This window comes from Martes martes (genome assembly GCF_963455335.1).
Source record: "Martes martes genome assembly, chromosome: 6".
NCBI classification, from domain to species: Eukaryota; Metazoa; Chordata; class Mammalia; order Carnivora; family Mustelidae; genus Martes; species Martes martes.
The window spans coordinates 131,682,898-131,702,673 of record NC_137893.1 but is presented as its reverse complement, the minus strand read 5'-3'; the positions used below and the strand labels follow the sequence as shown (position 1 = coordinate 131,702,673).

Genomic DNA, 19,776 nt, shown 5'->3' with positions numbered 1-19,776 from the left:
ATTTTGTGTGTGTGTGTGTGTGTGGGTGTGTGTGTTCATGTAAAATTTCTCACCATAATTTAAAGTGGTTCTTGTTCATTTGGTATAGACGCCAGAAGGTCCTGTTAAGATTTTACTTGGTTCTATAAAATAATGTATAAATTATCTCTATGATTTTGAGGAATCTGTTTCTATTCCTCTGTTCATCTTGCCCCACATTTTAGTTCTATTACTCCACTTAAAAGCTCTCCATACTTGAAGCTTCTCAATGAAGCTTCTCCTTGTTCTGTGACAAAACCCTCCACAGAGGGGTGCCTGGGTGGCACAGTTGGTTGAGGAGCCCACTCTTGGTTTTGGCTCAGGCTGTGATCTCAGGGTCCTGGGTTCGAGCCCTGAGACCAGCTCGATGCTCGAGAGTGGAGTCTGCTTAAGATTCTCTCTCCCCCTCTCTCTCTATCTCAAGTGGGTAAATAAATCTTTTAAAAAAAAGAAGAAGAACCAAAAAACCTCAACAGGCATGCCACCCAAGTTGGACTGTCAGCCTGCTCATTCCCTATGAATATCAAGCTCCTTTTTAAAATACCTGTTAATGAAAGTAATATAAAATATTAAGGAAACCTTAAGATGAATGACATCAGTACAAAAGGGGAGACAGAAATAATGCCAAAAAAATAATCCATATGTTTGGAAAGCCCCCGCATAAATTTAATACTAGAGGAAAAACTTTATAAGTATTAAAGGAAGTTCCTCAAAACACTTTATTTTTTGCCATTTGTATTGAGTAGCTTCATTTCAGAAAATATAATTTTTATTGTGGATTTTTTTTGGTAATTTTTTCCCCTATTGCTGCTACTTCCTAACTCCGCATCCCTCAGGTAATTAATGTGTGCTGGAATTTATGTCATCAGCTTTGAGATTTTGTGAATATGAAGGAATAGGGTTGTGTGGTGACAGATGGCAGCTACACTTGTGCTGAGCACAGCATAATGGAGAAACTTCTTGTATCACTATCTACGAGCTCCTGAAATTACTGTAACCTGGTGTGCCAAGTATATGCAAATAAAAACAGATGACTTTAATGATTAAAAATGTGGTTCTTTTATGACAAGTTTTTACTGGGTCCCAGTTCTTGTCACAGTCCCACAATTTTCACAAAATTTTGGAGATTTGTGCAGATCATGGATTATCCTTGGAATGATGCTTTAGAATGAGGTGCTTAGTAGGGAAGGAAATGGGGGTTTTGTAACTTCTTCTCCCTGTGGCAGCCACCCTGCAGAGGATCTTGATGGTCCTTACCTCCTGAGATTTGGGCCCTGCAATCACCTTTACTGAAGTATTGGTTGGAATCATGTACAAGATTCTAATAAATGGAATACTAGAGAAGCGATGCATGTCATTTCTGACAGAGGTTTCTGTGTGGGTACTCTCTTGGATCACTTACTTTAGGGGAAGCCAGCTGCTCTGTGAGCAAGCAGTCATGTGGAGGCATGCGTGAGCTCGAGAGATCTTCCTCACAGCTGCCTGAGCTGACTCAGCCCCTGCCAACAGCCACACTGCAGTCTGTGAGGGGCCCTGAGACAGAACCATCCTGCTAGGCCAGTCCCAGCTTTCTGACCCTCACAAAGCAGGATGATCAAAGTTTGCCCTTTCCAGATGCTAAGGAATTTGTTACAAAGCAAGAGAGAACTGGGGTGCCTGGGTGGCCTGGTTGGTTAAGCATCTGACTCTTGGTTTTGGTTAGGGTTATGGTCTCAGGGTCCTGAGATCAAGCCCTGCGTGGGGCTCCATACACAGCCCAGAGTCTGTTTAGCACTGTCTCTCCCTCTGCCCCTTCCCACTTCTTTCTCTGTCTGTCTCTCTCTCGCTTTCAATTTTGCTCTCAAATAATTAAATAAATAAATCTTTAAAAAAGACCCCAAAGCAATAGATAACTGATAGCATGCCTCAAGTTTTTAATTCATTTATTATAATAAAGGGTAAAATTATTAGCAAGATTCCAGGAGCAGAGAGCACAGCTATCTTCATGTGCCAGAGGAAATGAGGTTGACGGCAGAGTGTATAGGAAAGAAATTCCACTCCTCACGAAGTTTCCCCTAGGTCATTTTGCAATGTTTTTACAGGAGTTGTTAAGTTAGTATAAAATTTCATTTATACAAAAGGAATTAGTTCTAGAAATCTGATATACACCATAGTGCATTCAGTCAATAAGACTGCATGTTTACTTAAAATTTGTCAAGAATGCGCATCTCGTATTAAACATTTTTACAACACATTAAAAAAGATAGATGCAGGGAAACTTTTGGAAGTGATGGCTATGTGTATCATTCTGATTGTATTGATAGTTTCCATACTCATCCAATTGTACTCATGGAGCATGTGCTGGCTTTTAAATATCACTTACATCACAATAAACTTGTTTTAAAATGTTGTTAAAAAAAAGAAAAATGTTTTCACACGGCAGTGAATAAATCACGTTTTAAAATCATTTCCAAATTTAAAAATCCATATATACATATATATATATTTCATGTAAAAGATGTCTTACAGGTTCATAGAAGTTTTCCAAAAAGAACCTGAAATATTAAAGTTTTTATTTTTTTTAATTTCTTTCATTTAGGAAAAAATTATTAGCTATGATTATCAATCATAAAATATCAGCTATTTTTTAAAATATTTTATTTACTTATTTGACAGAGAGAGAGAGAGATCACAAGTAGGCAGAGAGGCAGGCAGAGAGAGAGGGGGAAACAGGCTCCCTGCTGAGCAAAGAGCCCGACATGGGGCTCGATCTCAGGACCTTGAGATCATGACCTGAGCCGAAGGCAGAGGCTTAACCCACTGAGCCACTCAGGTGCCCCAGCTATTTTTATTCATTCTATTTTACTGCCCAATAAAGCTTCACAGAGACAACTTTGCTCAGGTAATGAAAAACTTTCAAAATATTGCTGTGACCACTATGACAATGATTTTAAATCTGCTAAACTTTCCACCTCTCTCACAAGAAAATAACATCTATGAAGAAATGTCAGTTGGAAACTGAATGTACATCGCATGCATAGGAAACTCTGGTGTCTAATCCTTTTATCTTAAAATTCACCTTAAAAAAAATATTCTCAAGTGCACTAATTGGTTCTCTAGTGAAATTACTCCTCTCTTGGGTCAACTTAATAAAGAGAACTACCGTAGCAGAGTATAACTTCAGAGAAATATGAAAAAGAGGAATTAAGCCTTTATAGGATTAGGGTAAAAGTAAAGATACTGATTTTTAGGGTAATCATCATGAAGTGATTTGTTTGGGACTCTTTGACCCAATATTCCACTCTGACGACCTAAAACTCATTGTTTAATATTTTAAAAGGTTAAGTCAGAAATATGTAACCTTTCTCTCATGGGTCCAGTTCTCCTGGCTAATTTTAGCAGTGCCCACTCTGGTGGCCAGTCCCTTACTAAAGGCCATTTTCTGATGGCAGTTTCATAATGAGAAACCATTGGACATCTCCGTGGACATGTCTTAGAAGAGGGGGCAATCATATAATGAATAATTATGTTCGTTTTGAAAGAGCCATGTGGAGCCGGGACCCCCCCTCCCCCGCCAACAAAGTAACTTCCTTATGCCATGAAAGAATAAGATCAATTCCAAGCTGTCAGCATAGTTAATCAAATTCAAAAGAATTCCTTAATTTTATTTAATATCCAATGTATACTCAAATACACCAATTATCCCCAAAATACCCTTTACTATATTTTTGTTCAAACCAGGAACTAATCAGGACCATGCAGTACATCTTGTCTTGTGTCTTGTAAGTCAAGCCTGACATGTTGATTGGCTCAGATGTACTGTAGACATTCTGTAGACAGAAGTGTGACATTGCTTCCATCTGACGATGTTAGCCTGTTGTCTTATTCCTTGTACTTCTAATAATAGGGAAGTTGATATTTAAGATGAATATCTTTGGTTGGAAGACATTAGAAACAATATTGGGAAGTCCATATTTTGACACATCTAGAGATGAGTAATATCTGGTTATTGTATCATTTACGTGCTAAAATTAGTCATTGGTTTATGGATAGCTTGACTCATCTATTATTTTCCCTTTGAAACAAACAAAAATCTGTGTGATACTACTTTGTAGCAAACAATATCCACTTCCTTATCCACCACTCACTTTTGAGTGTTTTTTATATCATATCAATTGGTAATTCTTGCTTGAAATAATAATTTCATTAAGAATTGCAAAACTATGGCTTTATATATTACCATTTTGTGTAAATTTATTAGCTGTAATTCTTCCATAAAGTAGAAGTTTCCCTGTACAACTGCCATTATTTTGTCACCCAAAAAGGCTTCTTCTAAAAAGACAAAGTGGCGCAGGTGGCTAAGCATCTGACTCTTGGTTTCTGCTCAGGTCATGATCTCAGAGTCCTGAGATCGAGCCCTATGTCAGGATCTCTACTGGACATAGAGCCTGCTTAAGATTCTCTCCTTCTCTCCCTACCTCTCTGCCCTGCTTGTGCTATTTCTCTCTCAAAAAAATAAAAATAAAAAAGGTACATGTAGAAAGAGTTTTCATGGTATTAAGTCATTGGTAGATACTTTATTTGAAAGGCAAAAGGTATGATTTTGTTTTATTTTATTATTTTATTTTCTTTTAAAGGCATGATTTTATATTTAACACAAGAAACATTTTTTACCTCACGACTCAGTAAAGCAGTTATTAAAAAGATAAACTCAAAGTGCATGAAGACCTAAATGTGAGACAGGAGTCCATCAAAATCCTAGAGGAGAACACAGACAGTAACCTCTTCAACTTTGACCACAGGGACCTCTTTCAACACATGTTTATAAGGACAAGGGAAAAAAGAGTAAAAATGAACTTTTGGGACTTCATCAAGATAAAAACCTTTTGCACAGCAAAGGAAACAGTCAACAAAACTAGGAGGCAACCCACGGAATGGGAGAAGATATTTGTAAATGACATTACGGATGAAGGGTTGGTATCCAAGATGTATAGAGAACTTCTCAAACTTAACATCCAAAAAACCAAATAATCTAGTCAAGAAATGGGCAGAAGACATGAACAGACACTTCAAAGAAGACATGCAACTGGCTAACAGACACATGAAAAAATGTTCAATGCCACTAGCCATCAGGGGAATACAGATCAAAACCACAAATGAGATACCAACTTACACCCTTTAGAATGGCAAAAATTAATAAGACAGGAAACAATAAGTGTTGGCAAGGATGTGGAGAAAGGGGGACCTTCTTACAGTGTTGGTTGGAATGCAAGCTGATATAAGCACTCTGGAAAATAGTATGGAGGTTTCTCGAGACGTTAAAAATAGAGCTACCCTGTGACCCAGTATTTGCACTATTTACTCCAAAGATACAGACTTAGCGAAAGAAAAGGACACATGCATCTTAATGTTCATAGCAGCAATATCCACAATAACCAAACTGTGGAAGGAACAGAGATGTCCTTCAACAGATGGATGGATAAAGAAGATGTGGTTCATTGATACTATGGAATACTACTCAGCCCATCAGAAAAGCCATCCATGCACTCCTAGAAAACCCATTCTTATATGGGTCGAGGATCCGGCTCCCCTGAGCTTCGTATAAAAGATGATGTAGAATGGAAAGACAACTTTCATTGTTTTTTGGCATATATTTAAAGAAATACTTTTGGAAGTTTTTTTGTTTTGTTTTGCTTTGTTTTGTTTTGTTTTGTTTTGTTTTGTTTTGTTTTGTTTTAACCATAGTGTATCCTCACTTCTCACTCTGATATTTAAAAAACATTAATCCAGAGTTTAAAGTGCCTAGACTTTTTTTTGGGTTTCATCCATAAAGTTAAACTATTTAAGTTTTCCAAGGCATTTTTGCCTATTATTCTTTAGCTTGATGTCTATTGGGTTAATTGTTCAGTCTAAGTAATTTTACAAATGCTATATTTAAAGTGAATTATTTTAATAAGGTTGTGCCCTTCAAAGGATAATTCCACTATCACCTATGATTTGACTTAGAATTTTTTTATGACATATTTACATTTTCAATCATCATAGAATTATTCATTATATCATATATAGAGATCCTATGTATACGTTTAGTGATATGTATATTTAAGAATGACATATCTTAAAGTTGCTGGTACCTATGTACTTAAGTGTGAATTTTTTGGAAAACTGAGAGAAAATTAAAATAGTTAAAACACCAGAGATGGCCTTTCTACATAGATGTGTAGATCATGCATTTTCATGCAAGATTGTACTTTATATATTGCATACATTGCTTGGCATGGCTCATCAAATTTTAACTTTTTAGAAAAAAATTTGAAAGATTGACATTGAGTTCAAAGGAAATTTTAATACTACTGTTTTATAAGTTTGATATATGGAATTCCAGTATAGAGATGATTTTCCATATAAATTTAGGTTTTTGTTATTTCTAAATATGTAATTGTAGTGTGGCAGTGCTTTCTCATATGGTGTGTTTGCCTACCAAGCATTGCTTTTGAATAAAGAGAGTTGGTTCAAATCGCTTAATATATGGTTAAACAATATTAAACTTATGTGTGCCTGGGTGGCTCAGTCATTAAGTGTCTGTCTTCAGCTTAGGTCATCATCCCAGAGTCCTGGGATTGAGCCCCACTTTGGGCTCCCTGCTTAGTGGGGAGCCTGCTTCTCCCTCTCCCTCTGCCTGACTCTCCCTTTTGTGCTCTCTTGCTCTCTCTTAAATAAATAAATAAATAAATAAATAAATAAATATTTAACCCGCCCCCAAAAAGACCAAACTCAGAACTCCATAATATAGGGATTAGGAACATGTGTTCTAGAGGCCAGCTCTCCAGGCTTGATCTAATCTTGCTTTACTCAGTTTCCTCACTTCAAAAACAAGCATAATAATAGTGTTTACCTGAAAGAGTTAATGTGAGGACTCAGAGGCTGTTATATAAAATCCCCATAATTTAGTGCCTAGAATATTACAGGTACTCAACAAATATTAGCTAAAATTGAGTTATGTCCTTCATTTCTTTCTTTTTCCCTATGCTAGCCATTATCACAGGCAAAAAGAGTCTGAATAATAACATCCAAGTAAAGAATTCACTGTTAGATAAAATGAAAAATAGGCATCAACTGGTTCTTTGGTGACTTAACATTACTTACAAAAAAAAAGAGACAAGGAAATAGAAATAGTTTTTGAGGGTCTATGTATATTTATGAAAAAGCTAGCAACATTTAGAGTCATTATCTTATGCTGGTTTTTTTGAATATAGAAGCATCTAGAACAATCTCGTTGTCCTTGTCATTTTTTCATACTTTTGTTAGAAAAGGTGGTTCAGACCAGGAAAATATGAAGACATATTTTTGGGAAGTCAATATTTAAATTTTTAGTCATATTTAATTGGGAATATTTTGAATTTTGTTTAGATGTTGGATAAATATGCAGAACATAGCTATCTTAATTTCTGGCTTAGCAACAGTATTTACTGATAATTTTTGCCAAACTGTTCTCTGGGTAATCCCCAATTATAACAAACCGTCACTTGTTCAGATGAATAGGATATGGTGGAAAGTCTGGGTTGCAAAATATTTTGGAATAAACTCTATACAAAAAAAGAGTTATTTTATATGGAAGAAGAAATACGACCAAAGCTGCATGAAATAATTGTTACATCATAAAGTTTGTGATAAAATCGTCCTTAATGAGGTGATAAATTTTAATTAGTTCACTGTTAATAAATAATCGATGTTTCTCACGTACTTGAGAGGATTTGAAAATAGTTAGTTCCATGAGGGCATTCATTCTCTTTGCAAACCATGCTGGCTCTGTTTGATCTCTTTTGGAAAATGGTTGGTGCAAAGGAAAATTTCCTGTTTTAATAAAGTTTTACTGTTTAGCCCTTTCTATTCATTTCCAAAGGACTATATACAGCCATTGATCCTAACCTTAATTGTTTTTACAAGGATGTGGGTGAAGGGCTAATAATAGAAACTATATGGGGTCAAGTGAGTGAAGAAAACGGTCACCCTATGCATGTAGCCTCTAAAACAGCAAGGCGACTACGTGAAGGGCCAATTACACGGATTAAGAACTGAGCTTTGGAACCCCAGAGAGCTGGCTCCAGACTCCACCATGTGCTACAACCTTGGGCAAGAACCTGAAGCACTCAGTTTACCCATCTGCAGACTCAGTCTGACGCTCAGAGCATAGGCATCCTAGGGCTGTTGTAAGAATCAAATGATAGACTCCAGAGGTGCTTAGAAGTGTCTCAGGTGGCTTCGCTCATTCCCATCACCTAAATTCCATTATCTTGCTGGTGACAGCCAGAAGCTCTGATTTCTCCTCTTACTGTCAGACTCCCTATCTCACTCCTGCTTACCATTGCCATGTGGGTATCACAAAAACACTGCAAATTTAACATGTCCAACCTGGAAGCTGATAGTTTGTTCCTCAAAACTGTGTTTGCAGGCACCTGGGTGGCTCTGTTGGTTAAGCATCTGCCTTTGGCTCAGGTCACGATCCCAGAGTCCAGGGATCCACATTGGTCCCCAGGGAGTCTGTTTCTCCCTCTGTCCTTCCTCCTGCTCATACTCTCTCTCAGTCTCTCAAATAAATAAATAAAACTAAAAACAGAACAAAACAATAACAATAACTGTTGTTTGCATTATCTATCCCATCTCTCCTTTCCCAGTAAATGGCACTAGAGAACCTTGACTTAGGCCAGAAATTTGAAATTCATTTTTGGTTTTTTATTTCCCCTCATCTTCCTCATTCAATTCATCAGCAAAACTTCCTAGTTTAGTGAAGTGGTTCACCCTACAGCTTATTCTACGTACACCATTAGCTCCTTGGTAAGGTTGCCAGGCTAAATCTATAGTGTTTTCTGTCACACAAGACTAAACTGTGAAGGACACATCCATAGGTTTGCTGTTCCCTATGGCTTCTGGTTGCTTCCCATTAGTAGGGAGTGTTGTTAAGGGTTAGGAAGGGGAGAAGAGAGGTCATGTGATAGATAGTTCTGCCCTCCCTGCATTGAGCTGCCTCAATCCCTCCTCCCAGGGTCATTGTTCTACTCAAGACAGATGACTTTATATGACTCTCCTTCCAGGGTCTGGTGACTACTCTGTCTCCTCAACCCTTCAAGCCTAACAGTGGAAAAAGCCTGCTCTTAAATCCACAGCTTTGTAATGATACACTTATAAATAAATCTTCCTCCTCCAGTCATCTAATTTTGAGAATGCATATGTTTCTGCTGGGACCCTCACTGATATAGATCCTAAACTTGGCCCTTCTTGGTGATTAACCACAACAAAGCTCCATTTTGCTCTAATGTGGTTAACTAATGTCCACACCCACCATGCTGGTACATGGGGTACCATGGGCTGTGTCTCTTCTCAGAGTTTGAATTGAAAGCCTGGCATGACCTTTCTATTCTTTGATTTCTCCTCAAACTGTCTCACACTTCTTCTGTAATTCTGAAGGATTTCTGCCTTGGAGAGGAAGGGTTGGGGTGAGAAAAAGCCACTCCTCATGCACATTTGGCTGCTTAGTTCCCTTATTTTTACCTCCTTCTCCAGTTCATAATCCACTAGGAGCAAAAGTGGAAAGGTTCCCCTCTGCCTTAAGCATTTTAGTTGTGATTTTTTTTTTTAGATTTATTTATTTATTTGAGGGGTGCAGAGGGAGAGGGAGAGAGAGTTTTTAGCAGACTCTGCATTGAGCACAGAGCGTGACTGGGGATTTAATCTCATGACCCTGAGATGATGACCTGAGCTGAAATCAAGAGTCAGAGTCTCACCTGACTGTGCCACCCAGGCTCCCCAGTTGTGATTCCTTTTTAGTGTCCTCCATATTGAGAAGACATTTCCCCTCTCCAATTATCTGGAGCTATAGTAGCTAAGTTTTGCTGAGAAACATATTTTATAGGAAAGAAGAATAAAGAAACATGCACTTAATATTTTTAAGTTTTCATCACTGGTGATACATAGGACAGATAATTACTACTCATTTACTTAAACCTTTTACTGGCTTCCCACTTGCACATAATACGTAGATCAGTTAACATCAACATCACCTGCAAGTCCAGCAAGAACCTATTTATGTTTCTAGCCCAGTTTTCCTATATTCTCCTTCGGGGCTGTACTTAAGCCACACTGATCTTCTTTTTTAAATATATAAAACTATGTCCTACCTCAGGACTTTTGTACATGCTGTTCTTTCTGCCTGGAGCGTTAATTTCTTTTGCTTTTTGCACGGATAAACTATTCTTCAACTCAGGTATCATTTTAAAAAATCATTCTTTCCTAACCTTCCTCCCACAAACTTGTCCCTTATAAGTCTTCTCCAGACTGTTCTTTAGATTGTTCCTACCATCCTTGTCATTGTTTTGTTCATTTTTCTAGTTAATTTTATTTATCATGTCCACTAGAAAGATGAATTTATAATGTCAGATATGATATAAATCTTTATATACCACTGTATTCCTGGCTTCTAGCATTGTGTCTGGCATAAGACAAAACCATAATAGATATCTACAGAATAAGAAACTGAAAGAAGTACAATGCCCAGTAGGGTATCAGTGGTCAGTAAACATAGATGAGCATTGTTGTTATGAAATCTCACTGCTAATTAGTATGCCATAAACTTAAGAATATTTATTTAGTCGAATCCGATGTATTATTAGATCTCACATACTTATTTTAGAGCTTCTTTTGGCAGAGCCGTATCAAGAAACTTATTTATCTAAACCAAGCACAATACATAACATGGTATCCTTTCAGTGAAAGCCTGTGGTAGGGAAGGCCTTCTCTTGAAGAGATTTGTGTGTTTGGTTTTTGTCTTATGAAGTGAACTCTTCTAAGATTCACAGAAGATCCATGGAGTTGTAAATGGAATTAGAGAAGCAGAAAAGCCAATTGCTTGAACTAAAAGAGACAGAGAGAAACCAAAATAAGGGAGACTTTGGACTCCCAAATCTACTGGCTGGAAACCAGCTGAGGAAATGACTTAACTGCAAACATGGGCTAGCAAAGATGATCTATGAAGTGGACCCAGGTGTCCAGAGGACAGAGCTGAGAGCCATGGAAAATCATTCCAACCTTGAGACTTATCAAGGAACTGCCAACATTTGCTTGTCTGGCTTTCGTGATTGCTATGGAGTAAGGGTCCTGGCCTCCTATTATCACATTTTTGTAGTTCCCTCTTACACTCTACCAGGTTTGATCTGTGTGACCCATAGCATAAGGCAGAAGTACAGCTTATAAATGATTGAAGATTTCATCTTGAGTTCTCTCTCTCTTCTCCTCCTTTTTTGATGTTCTTTATTATTCTCTCCACCTTCCTGGCCAAAAGTAACTAGGCAGAGTGAGGAAAGTCATATTCTACAAAAGGGGGCGGCTAAAGGTATAACCCCCATGTTCTTATTTGTCTCCTGGAACCTTAACCTTTAGGGCAAGCATATCCAGGTCTTAGAAAAACCCACTTTTGCATGTAGTGTTTCAAGTGAATTTTTAATCAATTTTATTTCATTTCTGTTTTCTTTGATACAGGATTTGAAATTTGAAGGGGACGGACTTCATCAGTACATCCCTATGTCCCATTTAAAGACTGACAAAACCTGCAAGAAGTATGTTCCTTCCTGGTAGATTCAATGCATTTTCTTTTCTTTTGTATACTTCACTCTAGATTAAATGTGGATCAATTATAGGTACCAGGCACCCCAGTTTGATTGACCCTGAGGATCAGGCTTATGGAAACTGTAACCTCCTTTCCTCCTGAAATTTATCTGTGCCCTATCATTCATATTCGGCTGTTGGTGATGGGGCATTCTGGTGATGGCGCATAGCTGGGAGCCATGTCTTGTTTACCACTCAGGAAGTATCTACATCCTTGAGCCAACGTAGGAACTTCCAAGATCTGGGGGTGGCACTTGCTGCTTCTCCATGCCAGGAAAGGAGAGACAGAAGTAGTGGTTGTAGGTTCAGAGGGGGTTTCAAGTTAGATGTTCCCACTTTGAATCTTGGGCTTTACCTCTTAGGGATATGCAACCTCAGATAAGATATTCAACATTCTCCAGCATCCGTTCATCAGTGTAGTAGAAAGAATACCTTGTTGGATTATAGTCAGGGTTAAACAAAATAATAGATACAACTTATTTAAAAGAGTGCCTTGAACACGCTAAGCAGTCAGCAGTAACTATTCATGCTGCATATCAGTGATGCTCAACAGGGATCGATTTTGCCTGCAGGGAACGTTTGGCAATGTCTGGAGACATTTTCTGTTGTCACTACTGGGACTAGGAGAGGGTCTGTTAATGGCATGTAGTGGGCAGGGGCCAGGGATCTTGCTGAACATTTTACAATGTGGGTCAGCCTCCACAACAAAGGGTTATGTGGTTCAAAATGTCAATAGGGCAGAGGTTGAGAAATCTTGTTGTAGACATCAATGTTGTTCATTCATTGTCATTTTGCTTAATTTATGATCCAACTAGCAGGGAAAATAAGGTATCAACAGGAGTGGGACCTATCTCTCTGTGAAGGGTCTTCAGCACCCCCAAGAACAGGCTGGGGGGACATGAGGTGTCAGTAAACACTCAGGGCGGTAGCCATGATCACTGTGCTTCTAGGGCTGGGCATTCAGACCAGGAGAATGGCCAGGGAGGTAGACAAGACGTTATATGCAAGAGACTTAATTATGGATGAAAATAGTGAGAATTGGAACTATCTTAAGTATCCAACAATAAGATTATGTTGTAGGAAAAAACTTTGATCTCATAGAAAATGCCTTTAATGTACAAAGTGGTAAATATGGGTGACAAAATACTATTTACATCATTGACCTTATTTTGTAAAGAAAAAATAAAGGTATATTTAGTTACCTAGCTATGATGAATAGACCTCAGTATTTTATCAGAGTTTATCTCTGAGTGGTGGACTAATGGATGACTTTGGGGGGCTTTTTATATAATCAGATTTTATATAACGTGCAAACGTAAACATATATTTATATAATCACAAAATTAATAAGTGCTGTAGATGAGGTGAAAAAAAAAAAAAAGAGTAATAATATGCCACAAGACCTAATTCAAAATGAGCTCATGTCTGGTCTGGCTCCTGGTCCAGGGTGTGACTGCTCCAAGAGGACAAAAATCTGTAGACTTAACTCAAGGTACCTGATATCATGTTAAAACTGTGTATTAACCTTTTGATGTGCATGTTCCTGTTTAACTAAGGAAGGTATTTTTAGAAAACCTTTAATTACAAAGAACTGGGATTGCAACTAAGGATCTTTTTTTTTTTCCTTTAGGATTATAATCATGAATTCAGCATCTAATTATTTAGATTAAGTTTTTAAGATATTTCATGAGTGCCATGCTATGCTTGCCAAGAGAACAAAGAAAGAAACTGAGGAAACCATTTCACTCCGGTTAACATAACATGTTTGATGTTTACTAATGAAATCTGTTTACCTTCATAACTGTATAATAGGGCCATTAAAGGCAATAGATACAGTAGTTTAAAAGTAATAAAATTTACAACAAAGTGTATTTAATTTGAAATTGAATTGCCAGCAAATGGGTGTCCTAATGAACCCTTGTGTCAGTGTAGCTCTAACCAAATTAAGGGAAATCATTTCTATCACAAGAAACTAAATCAGCTGTGAGATCCAGAAAGGCCATTCCTCTGGTGGGGGTACAGTCATTGTCACAGATGGCCCTGCTGATGGAATTAAGCTTAAGTCAGGAGAAGTGAAATACAAGATCCTTCTTAATTCAAATGAATATGGGAAAGCAGGCACATGTTGTTAGGATGCGTGCAGCTTAAAATAAATAAGTAAATAAATAAGTAAGTAAGTAAGTAAATAATCAGTAACAAAGAAGCTCAAATAAAGACAATAAATGTTAATAGGAGAAAAAAAAAAGCCTAGGGAACGTTTTAAGGTAGAAATATATCTTCATGTCTGACCATTGCATCAAAAAAAGAAAAGAAAAAGTTTGTATCATATCAGCTATTCATCTATTTAAATGATTTTCCCATTCCAGAGGTTCTTTACCAATTTATAGGCTGGAAGGGGTGAGGGTAGAAAATGAAGTGGCTAAACATCTTACCAACTATGTAACCTTCTGGTAATTTTTGAAACAAGCCGCATTTTAACTGCTGGTCGATCAGTATGGCATATAGTGAGTCTTGTATTTTGTTGGATCCCATTTCAAAAGCTACTCATCTCCCCAACTTTAATCAATGGTGGTAATGTGGTGTTTATCTAGTTCTCAGTTAATCTGACACGATGTTTAAGGAAAACATCAAATTGTGTCGTGTTTCCAAGGGCAAACCTTTTCATTATGCCCACTGTCGATTTCTGTTCCTTTTATCTCCCTTCTTCTTGTAACTGCTAGCAGAGCACCAAGTCAACCATTAATTGCAGAGCTCAATGTCTGTAAAGAAGACAGCTCAGCCAAGCTCTGCACCCTCCCAGAAGTAACTCGCGAATCAAAGGGAGCAGCAGGACCTTGCTGGAAGGTGAGGCTCTCACCAGGACCTTTTCCTCTGCCGCAAAATGTTAAGTGATGAGATCAGTTGTTATCAACTCCCTTTCCTGTGGTGCTTTTCCTCTTGGGGGACCCTCTAAGGAAACAGAGTTTCAGCAGGGCTTGGTAAATATTTTTGAGAGAAATTCTTTGCTAAGATAGAATGGCTAAAATTCTCGGTTGTGAAGCCATTGGAATTCCTCAAAAACGGTGTCCCTGGCACCAGGCTGGGTTGTCACTAGACAATGAGGCAGAGCTGCCACCATGCAAATGAGACAAGGTTTGAGATTTGATGAATCTTCTGTCTTCTTTCCCTACTCATCTGACATACGCTTTGAGGAAGGTTGTAAATGCAAGAGAGATTGTGGTATAATTCCTCAGACTGGCATTTCTGCCCCCTAGTCACCATTCGATTATCTTCCAAATTGCTGTGTTTCAGAGAGATAAAGATTTTTTATGGCTTGCTGACTTGAAACAACCACAAGAACCAGCGAAGAGATGCCTAAGCAACCATGCATAGTAATTCCATTGGTAAATGACAAAATCTTTGTTTGTATGACATTTCCAAAATTACTACAGAAGATGAATCTAAAATACAAAATGTCACATTTGGCATGCAAAACTATCACAATATATTTCAGTATAAAATTCATAGAGGCGTTTAATTTAGAATGTGTTTAATAACTCGGTCTGCCTGCATCGGTAATCCTGCCTTGAGGTTTAAAGAGATTGTCTTATTTATTCACATGGTGTTAATTTTTAAAATATTTTTGGAAACCAAAATATGAAGGTTAAGTCCTTATTGTTAATTAAGATTTTCTAATTAAACCAAAAATAATTGTTATTCTGATAGGCTTTTAAATATGATTCATATGAAAAAAAAAACCAAAAAGAAGTTTAGCAACTTTCACTGTTTATTTAACTGTGATTTGATTCCAGAAGCATACTATCTATATGGAAATATATATTATCACTCACAAAATAAAGTCAAGATGGGATTCCTAAGTACTTACTGTTGGTTGCAGATTAATGGGTATGCTACTAACTCCAGTAGCCAAGAGAGTAACCTGCTTCCAAAAACGACGTTATTTTTTGCTTAAAGCACAATGTAATAGAGAATTCTTTGAGGTCAAATTATTCTGAAGACTATTTGGGACTTATGAGTATAGAAAACATGACTTAATGACATTGGAGTTATTAATAATCCCAGTTTAATTTTTGTTTAATCTGAAACAAGTCCATTAAAAATCTTATCAATTCGTATAAACTTTCTGGCACTTACTAAAAATGAAAATGGCCTATTTCTGCCAGCCGAGGGTAAGCAATGAAATTCCAATGTTCCATAAAATATACCTGAATCATCTTCTTTCGTTACCTACAATTTATGCTGAGTTGTAGGTTAAAGCGTATACAAATGCTACCCCCTCTTTTATTCTTCTTTTTGCGTGTGAAGCTGATGGGGCTAGTTGACCTCATGTTGAAATTGAATTAAACTACATATAGGTTGAGGTGTTTGTCTGACCTACTTTGGACTCCCCTCCTCAGTGTGGTCTAGGGGCCAAGGTGTACCAGAGTGGCACAGGGATTATTTTGAACTGAAGCTGCTTGAGAAACAGCCAGTGCAAGACCACTCAGACCCTCCTCTGCCCCCCTGAACTCAGGAAATCTATCTCCCCTACGGAAGGTACCCTTCCTGTACTAAGAAGTGAAAAAACATCCTTATCGCCAGTGATTGGAACTCTTAAGAGGAGAAAGCTGTAGAAACTTTATTTATTTTTACTAATCTACTACCTCAGCTCAAACTTAGCTTAGAATTCCTTCCTCACTAAAACTCTCAAACACCTGTTTTCTTTATCCTGTCAGCTTCTCGCCAGTGTATTGTCTCTCTTCCTAAAATGTCTCTCTACCTTCTGCCACAGCAAAGGAAAATTTACTCTCTAACGGCCTGACAAAATGTCACAGAATTACATGCATCCCTTGGTGTCACCTAACAAAATCCTGGATCCCCAAAGTAATGCGCTATTGTCTCTCTTTCTATAAATGCCTCTCTTGGTCATTTCTGTAGGTCTCCATGTCATTACTGGGCCTTGCTGTGCAGTAATAAAACTTCGGCTTCTTTCTCCTGTTAATCTGTTTCATGTAAATTTAATTTGGAGTCTAACGAAGACCGTGAAGGGTAGGGAAAAAAGGTTTCCTCTCCTACAGTGTCATATGGTCTGTGATTAGTGTCAGAGGTAAGCACTGTCGCCTTTCAAACTCTGAGTTGAAGCTCACTGCCCATGTTCACCCATCCCAGATAACCTTGGAGAGGCATGATGTGTGGTTTTTAGAAGTGTTGGTTTCCTGTTAATTCTATCTTATTATAATAGATGAATGGTTTCTGATGTCACAGATCATTAACATACCATGCTTAAAAATTGGCTAAACTTTCCCTGGCATAATTGGCAGGTTTGGCTTTTGACCTCCTAATTATATATCTTGTGTCCTCCCCTGTTATCATTACTAATACCTAACAATTACAGGTTGAGCGAAAATAATTGTCTATTTCCCCCCACCCCCGAGAAGCGCATTGTGGCTAATTGCGTGGTTTTACCCAGTTCCTGCATATTTCAAAGACCTGTCTTGTCTTTAGGTTGAGCAGGGTCAGGAGCCTCAGCTTCTTCAAATGCAGATAAAATGCATAAGGGGCCTCAAGAACAAGGCTCCCCGAGGCTCTTACCTCCTCAGAGTGTCCTTGCTTCGTCGACCAGGTGGCTGTCCCATGCAGTGGAGGCATACAGAGCAGCTGAAGACCAGAACACACCCAATGAGGCATGATGGAAACTTTTATGACGTGGGGCTGTATTTCCATGAAAGCCTTTATGTGGTAAGCAGGTCTTTTTGCACACATAGCACTTTTTCTGTAGTTTCTCCATGCTTCCTACCCGTCCATCTTTTTATCCCAATTGATGTAGCTTTAGATATTCAACTTTGTGTAGTAAACAGGAAGGATTTCATTCATTCATGCATGCATGCATTCAGCAAATACCTAGTGGGCACCCACTATGCACCAAACATGAGTTGTGCACCATAAGGGACCTCCCCTCCATGTCCAGTGTAAAATGGAAATGCTATCTTTATTTATCAAGAACATATAATGTGGATGCTTTGTCTAGTTCTTCATCTTTTTCGGATTTATGTGCTGGGAGATTAATGATGAGTGTTATTGGGGGTCTTGTACATGTATACATGTGTAGGTAGCCAGGGATGCTGATTTTAGGTGAGAACCAAGCTTTGGACCAGAAGAGAAGTTGGAGGGATTGTTCAGAAAATATACTATGGATACAGGGGCATGTGTTTACCATGCAAAGAGATTACAGAGGAGACGGTATTGAGTAAGGCAGGAAGAGATGGGTGAGATTAAAGAGTGACCCTGGTAGCAGGGATGAGAAGCAGAGGCTGGAGATCATCAAGTTACCTTTGGAAACAGAGAGGGAAGTCTCAGCTTCCTCTGGCCCTAAGAAAAAGAAAGGAGGTTGAGTTAGTCCTGGTGCATTGGATGTTGGGCATGAGCACAGACTGTTCACAAATACAGAATTGCCTTTTACACTATTAATCTGAATGCATAAAACAAACATCTTGAGAGTCAACATAGGTATCACAGAGTGATATTAAAAAAAAAAACTAATTTCTCTCTAAAATAGAAGTGTGCTCTCTTTCCCCATTTCCCTTTAGGTTTTGTACTAAAAGGTATCCTTTTAATTAATTTTAGCATGTGGTATTTCATTAAGGGTTGCAATATATTATTCACATGAATATACTCTTCAGATAATGTATTGTATTTATTCTGACCAACTGACAAAATTAAAATGGAATGTGAAGCTGTAAAAACAAATGAGCCTTTCTATACAGTAGATCTATAAACTATAAACCTAGGAGGCCATCATTTACTTGTAGGGTCCAAGAAGAAAATTACCAACCTCCATTTTTTTGCCGTCTTTACTTGTTAGATATCTATGCCCCTTGAGGACAGACAGTGTTTTTGTTATTGCTGTTGTTTGTTTGGTTGGTTTTTGTTTCTGTTTTTTTAATGAGCAACAACTCTGTAGTGAGTTTTAAGAAATAGAAAAGATCTGGCATTCATAAAAGCCACACCATTGAATAATAAGTGTAGAGTGTCAGATGACCTCTCTGTTTGGAAGTTGACAGGTGTTAAAACCAAAAAAGCAAAGCCTGCCTACTATTGGGAACCATGTACTAACCAGACATTCAGTGAAGGTTCACAGCGTAATCCTAAGATGTAGCCATGGTTGACTTCTGTTACAGTTTGTAGAGTTGGTAGTGTCGATGGGGTGGTAACACCAGGAGTCTCTTTAAGACAGAGACCTCAAATCTTCCTGGGATAGCATCCTCCCTAAGCAGAAAGGAATCCTGGCTGACAACATTCACTGGGGAACCAAACCTCAGTTGGCTCATCTGTGAAATGGGCATAATGTGAGAAATGACTAAGAATAGTTGTGGAAATCCACAGTGCCAGTGTGTAGTAAGAATCCAGAGGCTTCTTTTAATCATTGTTATAATTATTCTGTTTCTTTGGTAAAGAAACTGCCCATACATTTTTACCCAGTGGACTTTCATTTTATTATATACGACAGATGTTTATATGGCGAGTAACTTTCAAACTGGCCTTTGCTTGAGAGCAATGTCAGTTAATGCTTGCTTGCTTTCTTTCTTTCTTTCTTTCTTCCTCTTTCTTTCTTTCTTTCTTTCTTCCTCTTTCTTTCTTTCTTTCTTTCTTTCTTTCTTTCTTTCTTTCTTTCTTTCTCTTTCTTTTTTCCGTCTAGTGATGGATCCCAAAGGCCTTCTGAAGGGAGGTATACCAGTGATAGGAGTTAGTTTCAGGTTGGAAGGAGAGGACATTTTCCCTGGGGGGACCCACTGCCTCTATGGGACCAGAATTTGAGGACATGTTCTAAGAAGACAGCAGGCATAATTCAGCCCCTGTGCTGAGGTCTTGGTTCTCACCCTTCACCTCAGAGTAATTTCAGAAACGTGGTATGACCTAAAATCTTAGCTATTTTAAAAAAGAATCCAATGTACCTAATGGGCTGTTATATTCATTTGCTACATTTTAATTAAGTACCAGAAATTTTAAAGCGTAGAGTTAGGCTACCAGAGTATGTCATTTCAAAAGCTTGCGTTCTAGAGCCATATGCATCAATTCCTGTTTGATGCTAAAAGGTGGTAAAAAGTGTTGTTACTATTGTTTTTATGGGTTTAGAGACCCATC

At 38.0% G+C, this 19,776-nt stretch overlaps 1 protein-coding gene across 1 annotated transcript in view; it reads left to right on the top strand.

Annotated features, from left to right (window-relative positions):
• LOC308344413 (uncharacterized protein) overlaps window positions 1-19,776 on the top strand; it is a gene marked incomplete at both ends in the record, with an annotated part of 299,357 nt that overhangs the window by 55,325 nt on the left and 224,256 nt on the right. Inside the window, 3 exons of the mRNA XM_080805961.1 lie at window positions 11,530-11,606; window positions 14,376-14,499; window positions 17,140-17,373. Coding sequence (XP_080662087.1) covers window positions 11,530-11,606; window positions 14,376-14,499; window positions 17,140-17,373 — 435 coding nt within the window. The remainder of the gene's footprint in view (window positions 1-11,529; window positions 11,607-14,375; window positions 14,500-17,139; window positions 17,374-19,776) is intronic.